This window comes from Myxocyprinus asiaticus, chromosome 36 (assembly GCF_019703515.2).
Source record: "Myxocyprinus asiaticus isolate MX2 ecotype Aquarium Trade chromosome 36, UBuf_Myxa_2, whole genome shotgun sequence".
NCBI classification, from domain to species: domain Eukaryota; kingdom Metazoa; phylum Chordata; class Actinopteri; order Cypriniformes; family Catostomidae; genus Myxocyprinus; species Myxocyprinus asiaticus.
In genome coordinates this window covers 23518722-23534835 of record NC_059379.1, presented here as the reverse complement: position 1 = coordinate 23534835, position 16114 = coordinate 23518722, and the positions used below count along the sequence as shown (strand labels likewise).

The 16114-nt window shown below is 37.5% G+C and overlaps 1 protein-coding gene across 6 annotated transcripts in view; it reads left to right on the top strand.

The window, feature by feature from the left end:
- Nucleotides 1-15141, top strand: part of LOC127427196 (inactive rhomboid protein 1-like) — a 46535-nt gene extending 31394 nt beyond the window's left edge. For 3 of the 6 annotated variants that reach the window (XM_051674661.1, XM_051674662.1, XM_051674660.1), the window contains 16 exons: nt 458-671; nt 2278-2484; nt 4030-4152; nt 4698-4861; nt 4961-5212; nt 7169-7280; nt 7501-7575; nt 8800-8961; nt 9073-9173; nt 9259-9322; nt 10293-10387; nt 10484-10559; nt 11076-11192; nt 12027-12127; nt 12313-12466; nt 13858-15141. In XM_051674661.1, the coding sequence (XP_051530621.1) occupies nt 458-671; nt 2278-2484; nt 4030-4152; nt 4698-4861; nt 4961-5212; nt 7169-7280; nt 7501-7575; nt 8800-8961; nt 9073-9173; nt 9259-9322; nt 10293-10387; nt 10484-10559; nt 11076-11192; nt 12027-12127; nt 12313-12466; nt 13858-14277 (2437 nt within the window). In that variant the 3' untranslated portion in view covers nt 14278-15141. The other 3 variants (XM_051674664.1, XM_051674663.1, XM_051674665.1) reach the window with 2 other exon arrangements.
- Nucleotides 15142-16114: the final 973 nt, after the last annotated feature.

Genomic DNA, 16114 nt, shown 5'->3' with positions numbered 1-16114 from the left:
TGAGGCTTGTTAGTTTGTTCAGAGCTCTAGACATGTTTTGGCTCATTGCCCAGATTGCCTAAGTGGATTCAATATACATTTCCATTCTATTCGAGGCCTGTTACACTTGATGTGGTAAAAATGATGAACTAAGCCTTATACAACAGTCCTCTAATGTGATTGGACAAGCAACGTTCCAAGATTGCTTATATTGCTTTAATCACTCTGTTTGTCTGTTTTAATCTGTGAGTTGCTAATTGAGTGGCAGCATGCTACGGCTCCTAATGTGGTAGTTTGGAACAGTTTTAGTTGGTGGAGCTAAAATTAACAGCACAACAAGCCATATTCTGTCTATAATGTTATATTAATGTATTGTTTACTGTACTGTCCTACTGAATATTGTGCCGGTATTCAGTACAGTAGCACTCTCGCTCATATGATATTGCTTAATTATCAGTAAACACTGCTGTGACTGCAGGGGCACAGCAGACTGGTTTGGGGTCAGCAATGATGTGGATGCCTCCCAAAAATGGCAGAGGAAGAGCTTGCAGCACTGCACACAGCGCTACGGCAAGCTGAAGCTTCAGGTCATTCGTGAAATGGACCTTCCCAGCCAAGACAATCTCTCCATGGCCAGTACAGAGACCCCTCCTCCTCTATATGTCCCTCCAGCACAGCATGGCTTGCAGAGGGTAGGCTTTTTTCACAGCTGAATACAGAGTGTTGACATTGCTGTTTACATGCTAGTACACAATCTATGTCTCTACAATACAGTGGGGTTCACTACTGACACAACTTATTTTATATTTTTCTAATTTAATACAGTTTTCAGTTGCACTTTATTTTACAGTACATGCACTTTCAGTATACTTACAGTGTACTGAGTAATATTAGGTAACTATATGTACTTAATATGGGTTAAGTTTAGGTTTAGGGTTAGTACCTAGTAATTACTGTAGTTGATGTAATTATATAGGATGCAAATGTAGAACAGTGCTGTAAAATAAAGTGCTACCCAGTTCTTTTTTTCATTGCAAGCTATATTATCAGAATAATAATTTGAGTAAAAAGTTGAGCTGAAAATTAGATGAATTACAGAATTTATTTTTATTTGGTATGTCCCCTTTTAGCTTTAATGACAGCATGCCCTCGAGACTTGAACAGGGACTACAAACTAAACGTTTTTAATTTTGGTTCGTTCTGAGCAGAAACAGTATTTTTTTCATTCCGGTTCCGACATTCCGCAGCCTCCTTTCCAACTGGTAACTGGTTAGAACTAAAGAAAACAATGGTTAGCAATGATGTTAATAATGCAATAATAAACTTCTTTTTAAAATGACAGTACTCTGTGCTAAGGGTGGGTTATATACCAGGTGCATGTTGCCATATCTCACAAGAAAAACAAATGACCTGTTCTAGAAAAACAAGCCCAAAATAAGGGACTTGTCTCACACAAAATAAGTGAAAAGAAGCAATTCCATTTTTTCCCATGTGGGGGAATTATCAGCTTAGAAATAAGAAGCATAATATACCAGGGACTAAAAACGATTCAAGGAACGAAACCAAAAACAAACTTAATTTTTAGCAGAACATAACCGTTAACTGGAACTACGTTATTTTTAAATGGTGGTAGCCAGTTATAATCGGTTAATTTTAGTCCCTGTAATATACATTAGCCTATATAAAATAAAGTTGAATATTAAATATATGCCCAAAAATATTTCAAATATTTCAAAGACAAATCTGATCATCTAAAATCAATTGAAAGCTTAAATCTCTCTGCATGGGCACATTTGGACTAAATGTCACCTTATGCAGGCCAAGCTATTTTTTGTTTTGTTTTGTTGGTGTACCCACAGAAAGCACATACTGTGTTCCTCTGAAGATAATAAAGTCCTGAATAAACTTTATACTGATACTCATTGCTCTTGACTTTTTAGCTGTAATAAGCCATAAAACCGAACATTAACACAAAGTAAGGCCTAAATTTAAAAATAAACTGTATGGATAGTTTAATTTTAAAAACAGATCTGCTTATCTGTCAAAACCTGGCAGCATCGAATCTGTATTAATGCATCATATCTACCAATATTTCAGTGAAGACTTAGAAACAACTCTGAGAAATAAACTTAAAACCAGGGAAACAGCTTTGTTTATGTAAGATACCATAAATATATAGCTTATTAACATTCTGCGGTTGCACACTATGAACAGCTCTCGTTTATGATCCGCACAGATCGGAGAGACACTTAAATGATCATGAGTGACTTAGTGTTTACGTTTTTGTGGTCTCTGCAGATTGTGGACCCACTGGCTCGGGGTCGAGCGTTTCGTAATGTAGAGGAGGTGGATGGTCTCAGCACATCTCAGACTCCCATCACCCCCTGCGCTGCCTCTCTCTGCTCCTTCACCAGCTCTCGCTCAGGCATTAACAGACCTCCACGCAGACGAAAACGTGAGTCTGTTGCTAAGATGGGCTTCAGAGCAGCCACTGCTCTGGTGAAGGTAAGACTCTGAGTGATAGAAAGCATGTTTTCCATTGATTTCAACACAAGTAAATCAAAAGTTAATTGCATAAGGGTGTTTCTTCAACTATGGGCACTTTTATGTCCCATGGGTTGATTTTTTTTTATCTCCCAAATCTCAGATTTCAACTTTTTTTTTTTATTATATGAAGGTCATATTAAAACTGTCTTGGAGAGTTTACCAGGCCTTCATTATTTATTTTTGCTACTTCTTAAATGCATTCTTATGTATTGATTTTATTTTATTCTTGTCCCACAGTTTCAGTATTAAAAAAATAAAATTCCATCATAAAAATATTGTAAAATGTGTTAATCTAGACAAAGTGAAAAAAAAATAAAAAAAATAAAAAAAAAATCTATACTTATTGTATGAAAATTATTTATATACATTTCTACACAAAATGTGTAAATTCTTTTTTGTAAATTTGTGGTGTCATTACCACTACAGCCAACAATTTATAGTAATATATTTTATAATACTAATAACTTTTTTCAATAGTTATCATACTTGGTTACCAAGGAGACAACAGATACATTTATTGGTTCAGAAAAATAACGGTTCTGAAAAAATTGTAAAAATAAAAGAAAGCAAGTAGACCAAATTTGTAGAAAGTGTGTTAAGGAAGTTTATTTTCTAGAAAAGTGTGTTTTAAGGGAGTTTACAGGGCCAAAAGTGCCCATATTTTAAGAAACACCCATAAATCTGTCATTCAACCTTAGAACTAGACATTGGAACTAAGAAATCTGGTTTATTTGCACTGAATACAAGAAAAAATATTTATTTCCCAGGCACATTATCAGACTGTCAGACATAAACAAAACAATGCCAGACAGGAACAAACAACAGGATAAAGCGGCACTCATTTCTGGCAATTGCTAGATCAAATTCACCTTTTAATTTGAGTCAATAACTATTCCTTTAAATTCGGTAATCTCCTTGAGCCAGAGTGCCCCTTATGTCAAAATGATGTAAATGCCATAGTAACAAGGCAGTGGGCATCCAATAAACCTAGCCATGGTGATTATCGTAGATTACTTTGTGGGCTCACTTTGGCATCCTTGTAAAGAAAAATAATAAATATAATAAATAAATATTTCCCTCCATTCTATAATCTGTTATGTAAAAGTTTATCTCTGGCTTGACTTGTTGGCCCAGTATTTGGCCTAGTTCCATTTAGTGCCTCAGCCCAGATGACCAGGCTACAGGCCTGGAACAACGCTAACAGATGGCTACGATAATTCCTATGGAATGTTCAGCTGTTAGTCAGCTAGAATATTCTGGAACAGGTTGAGGTAATCCCCTGCTTTGCTATGGAAATTGCACAGCTGCACTGGAAGGACATTTGATCTTTCTCACCCATTGTTAGTGATATAACATCCACAAGTGTGTAGAACACTAATATTGCCGATGTTTTTGTACATTTTGTATTTATTTTATGAACATTGAAGGTAGCAGTAAAGATGATGTTGTTCATGAGGTTGATGATGATTATAATAATGGTAATGATCGCTGTTGTGGTTTTAGGGGCGCTCTTTGCAGGAAGGTCCTATTCGACGTGTGCACCGGCAAAGTTTTGCCACAGCCAGTTTCCTGGAAGAGGACACTGTTGATTTCCCAGATGAACTGGACACCTCCTTCTTTGCCAAGGTGAAATTGACTGCAAAAACCTGCAAAAATAAAAACCCTATAATTTCAGACCATCTCAGTGCTGCCATCTATGGGTCGGCATATGTAAAGACCATCCAGCTGTTTGTACAAAATCATTTGAATGATCCAATGTACAATAGTGTAATAAGTAGAGATAGACCGATATATCGGCCAGGCCGATTAATCGGTTGATATTTGGCCTTTTTGAGATTATCGGGATTGCCAGGTAATGATGCCAACTTGGCTGATTAACAAAACTGGAATTTTTCTCATGTAACAGTTCCAAAACTTACCATCAGTTTGTCATTGGATAATGCATATTGTGTCTTTAATACGTGCTTCATTTTCCATGATTAAATAGTTTATGTAGATATCAGTATTGTATCAGTCATCCTGCTCTCTAAATATGGGTATCGGCATTGGAAATTGCAAAAGCCCCTTTCAGTGGACCACTAGTAATAATTAATTTTATTTCAAGAAATTAGACATCAGTTAATTTTGTTGTAGACTTCAGTGTGTCTGATAAAGCCATTTTGTTCTTGTAGGATGGGTTTATGCATGAAGAGTTGTCCACATATGCAGATGAGGTGTTTGAATCGCTTTCTGAAGCTGCTGTTAAGGAAACTGATGCCAGTAACGCATCAGATGAGAAGGACCTGACGGGCAGTGCCCTAGACAAGACAGAACTGGAGAGGAGCCATCTTATGCTGTGGGTCACACATGCACTTGCCCACAAACAAACAATGTTCCATAAAGAGTCACTGAGAACTACCTCTAAAAAGCTCTTTGCTCTGTTTGTCTGTCTTAGGCCTCTTGAGCGGGGCTGGCGTAAGGTAAAGGATGGCGCTCTGGTTCAGCCTAAAGTGCGCTTACGGCAGGAAGTGGTGAGTGTGAGCAGGCAACGGCGTGGACAGCGCATTGCCGTGCCTGTTAAGAAACTCTTTGCCAAAGAGAAGCGTCCTTATGGGCTTGGCATGGTGGGCAGACTGACCAACCGCACTTACCGTAAACGCATCGACAGCTTCGTCAAGAGACAGATAGAAGACATGAATGACCACAGGTAGATAGCAGGACAATATTATGGGTGCTCTTACTGATCAGTCATGTACTGTATTTGTTTTAGAATCTAGATAGGTCATCTGGACACCTGGCATTAGCATGCATTTTTATTGATCGGATCACAGTTGGATGGCTCCTGATCAAATTAAAAGTCAGGTGTGGGGGCCTGGGTAGCTCAGCGAGTATTGACGCTGACTACCACCCCTGGAGTCGCGAGTTCGAGTCCAGGGTGTGCTGAGTGACTCCAGCCAGGTCTCCTAAGCAACCAAATTGGCCCGGTTGCTAGGGAGGGTAGAGTCACATGGGGTAACCTCCTTGCTCTCAATGAGGCACGTGGTAAGTTGTGCGTGGATCGCGGAGAGTAGCATGAGCCTCCACATGCGGAGTCTCCGCGGTGTCATGCACAGCGAGCCACGTGATAAGATGCGCAGATTGACTGTCTCAGAAGCAGAGGCAACTGAGATTCGTCCTCCGCCACCCGGATTGAGGTGAGTAACTGCGCCACCACGAGGACCTAGTATGTAGTGGGAATTGGGCATTCCAAATTGGGAGAAAAGGGGATAAAAAAAATAAAAAAAGTCAGGTGTAAATGTGCCCAAAATGCATTGTGATCAGATCACTGAAATTATATTCTGAGGTGGTCAGGAAGCCCTCTACGGACACGTTGGAGAAAGATAGTAAATGTTAGTATTTACTCACCAGACTTTTGACGACATGCAAGTGTCATTTAACTGAACACTGAAAAAGATAATATGCAAACTCAGAAGGGGGCATCTTCACATATACAGTAAATAGCATTCATATATGACTTCACACAATAGAGTATGCAACATTTTAACTTGAGGAAATTTCACATTCTATCAATTGATATGATGTCATGAAATTGCATTTTTAATAATTATACAAACTGATGTAACTGTTTAAAATTTCATACACAATTTTAACAAAATATTCACAAGGTTGAAACCTAATAATGAAAATAGAATTACACATATAAAAATTGTTTAAAACTTATATTATACAATTAATAATTTAAGTGCTAATACATCAAAACTACTATGCAAAAAAAAAAAATTATAATAATTTTTGACCAAACCCTTGCATAGAAAGAGCATGAGACACACAATACATGGAGCGAAGTAAAAGGAAACTTTTACTTGTATAACTTGTATTGACTTTTATTTTGACTTTTATTACTTGTAAAAAAAAATATTTATTGTACTTGTTCTCAAATTCAAATCTACAAGCGCTCCAGTTTTGCAACACTTTTACCTTATAACAGACATACAACAGGTGCGTTACTGGTGTGTAGCCATGCTGTAAAACGGAGAAAGTTGTGAAAACAGTCCGTGGAAAAGGTTTAACCAAAATCAGAGTTGACGTTGCTAAATGCAATGTAAATGTAATTATGGCATATCACGGCTCAACTTTACTCGTAATGTAGAGGGCTGACTTCGTTCAATCAAGATGCTAATGCATTTTCATTATCTGGATACAGCTACTGCACATGAGTAATAGATGAAGTAGGGGAACGCAATAGATAAAGTACCTTATTTTTTATCTGCCAAACGGTGGTAAGCATTTTGGTTGTCCGTCAATGTTTTTTAAAATTCCATAAATGCTGGAAAATTGTATGTTATGTGTAAGTGATTTTTTTCCTTTTTGCTTGGGTAAGAGTGACCCAGTCTCTATCCAATCAGACTGGAGATGGATTGGAATGCTATGTGTTATTGTAATCTAGCTAAAGAATTTTATCCTGATACAATCCGGATACAAAACGCATGTTAATACCAGGTGTAAAAGGGTGCATATATACAGTATATTGAGATTTTTTTCGGAATAATTGTCTGTTGTGACTTCAAAACTCTCAGCTTTTACAATAATTGCTGCACATGTTTCAGAAACTGAATGATTAGTGTCTTAACAGATTGATGGATTGATGTTCTTTCATCCCCAGGCCTTTCTTCACTTACTGGATCACCTTTGTCCATTTGCTGATTACCATCCTGGCAGTTTCCATCTATGGCATTGCACCTGTGGGCTTCTCACAACATGAGACAGTAGATTCTGTAAGTAAAACTAAATTGGGGCAGGACAGTCCGGTACCTTCGGTACCTCCGTGTGGCATGGGGGGCGTGGTCATGTACCACTCTTCCTCTCCCGCAGACCGACACATGACCATGCCCCCCATGCCACACTGTAAAAAAAAGTGTTTTGTTACACTTCTCTTGTGTTTACAGTGTGTGTGTGTGTGTGTGTGTGTGTAACAGATTTTGGCATCTATCACAGGTCTTACGGAATAAAGGAGTTTATGAAAACGTCAAATTTGTGCAGCAAGAAAACTTCTGGGTTGGACCAAGCTCGGTAACTATATTTACAACATTCAGAGTACAACGGGACTAAAGGCACACCTTAACGAAAATTTGCTTTTTTTCTGGTCACAAAGTACTGTATAACAAGATTGAAGAAATACATATCTTTTTATTGAATATTGATTGAACAACATAATTTGTGTGAGAAGAAATATTAACGGAAGCTGGTTTTAATTCAAATTCTTTTTTTATTTCCTTTTTTTTTTTTTTTTTTTTTTAAAAAACAAAAACTTGTGAGGTACCCCCACAGTTGAGAAAGTGTAGGGACAATAGTTATAGGGCAAACAAATTAAGATAATGATTATTCAAAATAACCACTTCAGAATTTTAATCACATTTTGCATTTCATAATAATGTATCTCAAGTGTTCTATAAACAAACTAATCTCTATTATGATTGGATCAGTCAGTGTGTCCACTTTGAACATTCTTCATAAAAAATCTATTCCCCCCACAAAAGAAAAACAATATGTTTAATAGGGGCCTTCTAGCCCCTGCAACAGGGGGGCTTTTTACCCCAAATCCTTTCACTTATTGGAAAGTTATTCAAAAACTTTTGATTTTATCGTCTTGAACAAAACTGAAAATGACAAATAAGTATTTTATCTCAAAATAAATGTGATAATTTTAGGGATTCTCAGTAGCTACATAAATTTGCAATATTAAAAATATTATTAAATATTAGATCAAATTACCTCAAAATCAAACTCAAGACATTAAATGCAAAGATCTCATGGATCAGGAAAGTTTTGCAGTGTTCAGTGACATACACAGGTGTTAAGGAAAGTACTACAGGTAGATTTGTTGCTGTTGAGTGTTTTGGGAGAAAATAAAAAAGTGCCTTTTAACCTGGGAGGCCTTTAGCCCCGTTGTACCCTATTTCATGTAATGTCAGAGCATATGGCTAATTGACAAATAACATTAACCTAACATTAACTTTTTTGCATGATCAAGTTTTAGGTCACAGTTTATATGAATGGATGAAGGAACTGTGTATATTTAGCTATTTTTAATCACCTTTTTGCAGTTTACATACATTGTCCGGTGGTATGACAAATACATTTTTAAATGTACAAATATTCCATTTTAGATCATGAAAATGGTCCAATTCATGCTATTGAGCCCCCTCCCAAATAGCATGCTAACCAGCTAAAACCTGACCACCTGACCATCTCAACTTTGTTCGTTGCTAATGTGCAATTCTTGTGCCTGCCCAGGAGGCACTGATTCACCTTGGGGCTAAGTTCTCCCCCTGCATGCGTCAGGATCAGGAGGTGCATGATCTCATTCAGGAGAAGAGGGAAAGTGAGCGTCACTCAGCGTGCTGTGTCCGTAACGACCAATCAGGCTGCCTGCAGACCTCGCAGGAGGAGTGCTCGGTCGGTCATTGCATTTTATTTCACTGTATCCATGACACATATTTAAAGTAATGTATGCGCTTGACCTACTTTCATACAGATGACTAGAGGTTGTAATTTGCATGTTCTTAGAGTACACTGGCATTTTGGGTAAAGTGGCCTCAGCACCCAAGTGCTCCTTATCTAGATGAGGAAGTGCGTCAGTATGGCTCTGTATGCCATCAAGACCCCAGGTACAACTCTAATCATCTTTATTGGTTTACCCATCCACATGGTTTGAAGACTGAATTATCTTATTTCACACATTTATGATTTTAGGATTTGTCTGGAGCCCGCATCTGTTACACCTCACGAGTGGCCTGATGACATCACTGAGTGGCCAGTGAGTTTGATACATGACAGTTTCTCAAGAGATGATCAATATGACTCTATCTATATATCTGTCTATCTATCTATCTATCTATCTATCTATCTATCTATCTATCGTCTGTCTGTCTGTCTGTCTATCTTTCTGTCTGTCTATCTTTCTGTCTGTCTGTCTGTCTGTCTGTCTATCAATCTACAGGTAGCCTAACTGTCTGTCTGTTTGTCTGTCTGTCTGTCTACAGGTAGCCTATCTATCTATCTATCTATCTGTCTATCTGTCTGTCTGTCTGTCTGTCTATATGTCTATCTGTCTGTCTCTCTCTGTCTATCTATCTACAGGTAGCCTATCTGACTGTCTGTTTGTCTGTCTGTCTGTCTGTCTACAGGTAGCCTATCTATCTATCTATCTATCTATCTATCTGTCTATCTGTCTGTCTGTCTGTCTACAGGTAGACTATCTAGCTATCTGTCTGTCTGTCTGTCTGTCTATCTATCTATCTACAGATAGCCTATCTATCTATCTATCTATCTATCTATCTATCTGTCTGTCTGTCTGTCTACAGGTAGACTATCTAGCTATCTGTCTGTCTGTCTGTCTGTCTATCTATCTATCTACAGATAGCCTATCTATCTATCTATCTATCTATCTATCTGTCTGTCTATCTGTCTATCTGTCTGTCTAGATTTTAATTAATTGAAAATAAAACGATAATACAATAGTTTAACCTCCTGAGGTTGATGATCAACATTTTCTGAAGGTTAAGGACTGTCTTTCATTCACTATTTGTTAAAAATTATGAAAATAATTTACGCATTACATTTAAAGTACTTAGATTTACTAAATACTTGGAGTTTCAAGTCCTGTTTTGTACCATATTCATGAAAAGTGCCATAATACAGTGTCAAATATGGTCAATATGATTTTACAACAACATTTAATAATATTCCATTGTTCAGTACTTTTATAAGCTGTTTCTCCCTCTCAGATATGCACCAGGTACAGCACAGGGAACCACACTAACTTGCTACACATTGATTGTGTCATTACCGGCAGACCCTGCTGCATAGGGACCAAAGGAAGGTTAGGAGAACATAGGCACACATTGCATCATGAAACACTAACTGAATCACAACCTGATACTTGTGACACACTCGCTGAATGCCAGTCTTTGTACAGGTGTGAGATTACATCAAGAGAGTACTGTAACTTCATGAAGGGGTACTTCCATGAGGAGGCCACACTCTGCTCACAGGTCAGTGAGCCTTTTCCCCCAGTTGACCTATATACACACATTCTGTTGATTTGTTATGCAGAGCAGTGGTTCTTAAAGGGGGGAAAATGAAAATTCTCTCATCATTTACTCACTGTCATGCCATCCTAGATGTGTATGACTATTTGTCTTCTGCAGAACACAAACAAAGATTTTTAGAAGAATATCTCAGATCTGTTGGTCCATACAGTGCAAGTGAATGGTAGCCTGAACTCTGTAGGTCCAGAAATCATATAAAGGCAGCATAAAACTAATCCATAAGACTCCAGTGGTTAAATTCATGTCTTCAGAGGCAATACAATAGGGTGAGACGTCGTATGGGTGAGAAACAGATCAATATTTAAGTCCTTTTAACTATAAATCATCACTTTAACTTTTACCTCTTACATTCTTCTTTTTATTTTTTGCCAATTTGCATTCTTTGTACATAACTGGTCAAGGTGGAGGTTTGGATTGGTTTACTTTTATGTTGTCTTTATGTGCTTTTTGGGCCTTCAGAGTCCTGGCAACCATTCAGTTGCATTGGCTGGACCTACAGGGCTGAGATATTCTTCTAAAAATCTTTGTTTGTGTTCAGCAGAAGAAAGAAAGTCACACATCTGGGATAGCATGAGGGTGAGTAAATGATGAGAGAATTTTCATTTTTGGGTGAACTAACCCTTTAACTAGCTTTGCTTCAGGACACAACATTTTACATTGGACATCAAGTGGTGATTGAATACAGTACCAAAAACTGTTAATTGTACAACATTGAATTTCAGTGCTATAATGCTCTTGTCAGGCATTAATTCACAGCACAAAAAACATCCTCACTGCAAGTGAACCAGTTTTTAATGTAGTTTGGGTTGTATTTTGTATATATCTTGCGTTTGCTTATGGTTTTCAATGATGAGGGCATGTCACACAACCCTTCCAATCATTTGAATGGGTTCTACCAAGTGACAGATGAATTTGTGCTAAAATACCGAAGAGTTTGGTTAGACAAACTGCCTTTCTAATCAAGAAACAAGATATGGAAAGTATTTTCTTCATTATTTTAAAGTTGATAAAACTATGTTCATAATAGTGTTTTATAAATATGCAATCTGTTGAGCATTGTTGGTTCGTGTTAAGTCATAATGCATTTACAGATGTTAACATTTACAACTTTTAATTAAAAAAATTATTAGTATATGTAGAAAATTTATATTAACAAATATTATTTAATGTAAACAACTGTATTGTAAAGTTTTTCCAAAATGTTTATTATTGTGCCATTGTTCTTGTTCATTGTTAACTGAAGTGCAATGTGAAATGTTATAAATTGCCAGCAGGGGGTGTAAAGAGCTACTGCTCGCTCCTGATAGCCAATGGCTCTAATTAGAGAATACAGACCTTTTTTTCTATTGGAATTTGTACAGTTATGGATACAGCTCATTATCATAATAAGATCTGCTTTTCTGTTTTCAGGTGCATTGCATGGATGATGTGTGTGGCCTCCTGCCTTTCCTAAACCCAGAGATCCCAGACCAGTTCTATCGGCTGTGGCTCTCTCTCTTACTGCACGCTGGGTGAGTAGGAAGTGTGATCCGTTGCAGGGGGCCCTTTGTGAATTAGTTTCACAATAAATAAAATGATGTGTCATTAATGATCCTGACTGCACATTTCTTGAATCTCTCTCTCTCTCTCTCTCTCTCTCTCTCTCTCTCTCTCTGTCTTTCTCTCTATCTCTCTCTTTCTTTCTCACTCTCTGCAGGATTCTGCACTGCCTGGTGTCTGTGTGCTTTCAGATGACCATTCTGAGGGATTTGGAGAAGCTAGCGGGCTGGCTGAGAATCTCTATCATCTATATCCTCAGTGGGATTACAGGCAACCTCGCCAGTGCCATCTTCTTACCATACAGAGCAGAGGTACAGGAGGACTACAGCTCCATTAGTCTAGATCATGAGTCTTCAACCATTACAGACTCAGGGATCCCCACACCCAGACTCTCAGCCAACCATCAAATTAGACCCCCTAATAAAAAGCAAGATTTTCACATTAGCACTTTTATAAAGACTTTCATTAAAGTCATGAAAGGAATAGTTTGCCGCAAAAAAAAAAAAAAGAAAATTCTCATCATTTACATACCCTCATGTAATTCCAAACACAACTGGAGAATTTTGATGAATCTCCATTCAGGTCTTTTCAATACAACAAAAAATAGCCCTATAACAGTGCCATAAAACTAGTCCATACAACTGAATCAGAAAGAGCTGTAATGCCAAGTATGCTCTCACACACGCAAAGAAAAGCTTCTGTGACAGAAGTTTCCAGTACACACAAAAGACAATGAGACTCCAAAAAATATAATAAATTAAGTTAAAAAATAATAATAATAATAAATAAATAAATAAATAAGGATACAAATACATAGTGAGACATAGGACAGGGTAATGACATCTGCTATATACATATGTCCTCTGAAGCAATCCAAACTGTTTTTGGTGAAAACAGCCAAAATGTAACTCCTTTTTCACTATAATTCTTGACAGCAGTCTCCTTAGCGATCAAGATTCCTACAGCATTATCTAGAGCTCTGTGCATGTGTCAAGCACTAGGAAGTGTAATCGAGCTTGAAATCATGATAGTGCCTAGAGATTGTAATGGCAAGCTGTACAGTGAAAAATGAGTTATATTTTGGTCTGTTCTCACCCAAAATCAATTGGATCACTTCAGAAGACATTGATTAAATTACTGGAATTGAATGGATTACTTTAATGTTGCCTTAATCTGCTTTTTGGAGCTTCAAATATCTGGCCACCATTCACTTGCATTGAATTGACCTACAGAGCTGAGATATTCTTCAAAAAATCATCATTTGTGTTCTACAGAAAAAAGAAAGTCAAACACATCTGGGATGGCATGAGGGTGAGTAAATGATAAGAGAATTTTCATTTTTGGGTGAACTATCCCTTTAAACACAAAGAGTATATAGATATTCTATATACATGATAGGCTATATACATATACAGAAATGTTAAATGTAATTACAGATTATGCTATATACATACTGTACACAGATATGTTAAATCCCTATACAGATTGGCTGTATACATGTACAGCTATGCTATATACAGTACATATACTATATGTTAAATACATATACGCTATATATAGATATTCTATATATTATGCAGCTCCCTGGTTGAAAACCCTGGGTCTAGATGGATCAGTGCAAGTGTAATTCTATCAAGCCATAAACTAAAACATGCACTCAAAAAAAAAAAATAAAAAAAATCCTGTATTCTTCTAATGGCAGGTGGGTCCAGCAGGTTCTCAGTTTGGCATCCTGGCCTGTCTGTTTGTGGAGCTTTTTCAGAGCTGGCAGATCCTGGCACGGCCGTGGAGGGCCTTCATCAAGCTCTCATGCGTAGTGCTCTTCCTCTTCGCATTTGGCCTGCTGCCCTGGATCGATAATTTCGCCCACATCTGTGGCTTCATCTCAGGCTTCTTCCTTTCCTTTGCCTTCCTGCCCTACATCAGCTTTGGGCGCATGGACATGTACCGCAAGCGTTTGCAGATCCTGTTGGCACTCACTCTTTTCCTGGGCATCTTCTCCAGCTTTGTCGTGCTCTTCTATGTGTACCCCATCAAGTGTGAGTGGTGCGAGCTCCTCACCTGCATCCCACTTACGGATAAGTTCTGTGAGAAATACGACCTGAACGCTCACCTCCACTGAGCCCTTGCAGAAGATGGGCTGCAATGGAGAACAATGGAGATCTCCAGCTTTCTATAGGCATGGACTGATTTGACTTAAAAACACAATCTTCACCAGTGTCTGAAACATTTTAAAAATATTCTTCATAAAGAAGGTTTTATGGTTTTTAATTGTCAGACTCAAAGAAGAGCGCTCCCCTGGAGGGAAGGATAATGGTTATGCCAACAGTGCCTTTTCAGTCAGTACCAACTACTGCCACATCTGAGTCCAATTAAGTTGGAGCACTTTTAAGCCAAACCTGTAATGTGTGTAGTGCTACTACAGTGGTATTTAATTCTCGGTAGTGTTTTAGCTACCTGCTCACATGTAACAGAAAATACAATGTGAAGAAATCACCATGTCTGCACCATGTCTTTTTGGTCTTCCACTTCTGAAGGTTAAAATAATGGCTCTGTTCCCAAAACCTATTGAGCTACATAGGCAGTATATTAAGGCATCATATGTGCATTCCAGACATGAAGGCTGTTCCAAAACGGATGCACTAGGCAGCATAATTATGCTCTCTTCTAAGATACCTTATTTTAGTTGGCAATCCTATAATGTGTGATTATAGGCGATTATAGATAGATAGGTGCTTAGAGTCCTTCACTACCCTTTACATTTTAATATCTTATCAAATCAAATATTAATTGCTGTGTCCGAATTTGCGTACTGTAAGTATTACTAAATTTGATGAAAAACTTTTCAGCCATTAATAAAGTACGTTCTTAAGGTATGCAGGTGAGTAGCATGAATAAATCCATGGACATACTATATCCAGGAATGTGGGCATTGTCCCGTGACCTAAATATTTGATGTAGTAACAACAACAGCAAAAACTATTTACTCAGGTTTTGTTAAACAATAACAACTTATCCACAAGGAACAACTTTCTAACAATTTTTTTATTCAGTGTTTTGAATGTGACATCTCCACATCTACAGTGTCCAGTGGATGCGCACTTAAAGGGAAAGTTCACCCAAAAATGAAAATTCTCTCATCATTTACTCACCCTCATGCCATCCCAGATGTGTATGACTTTCTTTCTAAATATTTTTAGAAGAATATCACAGCTCTGTAGGTACATACAATGCAAGTGAATGGATACCAAAAATTTGAAGCTCAGAAAAGCACATAAAGGCAGCATAAAAGTAATCCATACGACTCCAGTGTTTAAATCCATGTCTTCAGAAGTGATATGATAAGTGTGGGTAAGAAACAGACCAATATTTAAGTCCTTTTTTACTATAAATCTCCACTCCGACTAGTTGGTGTTGATATGCACGAAGAATGTGAATCGCCAAAAACACAAGAAGAAGAAAGTGAAAGTGGAGATTGATAGTAAAAAAGCACTTAAATATTTATATTTTTCTCACCCACACTTTTCATATCGGTTCTGAAGATATGAATTTAACCACTGGAGTCGTATGGTTTACTTTTATGCTGCCTTTATGTGCTTTTGAAGCTTCACATTTTTTGTACCTATTCACTTGCATTGTATGGACCTACAGAGTTCAGATATTTCTCTAAAAATCTTCATTTGTGTTCAGCAGAAGAAAGAAAGTCATACACATCTTGGATGGCATGAGGGTGAGTAAATGATGAGAGAATTTTCCTTTTTGGGTGAACTAATACTTTAAGAATCTTGCCTGATCTAGCTATCTTTTAATTTCTCGCCTACTGTTTTGTGAATACTGAGGTTTAGGACATAATACTTAATTAACATACTACTTTTGGCATACTATATAGTAGGGAAGTAGGCATATTCGGATATAACTTATAATTTAATAAAATGTACAGTACATACCAACGCTGTTCC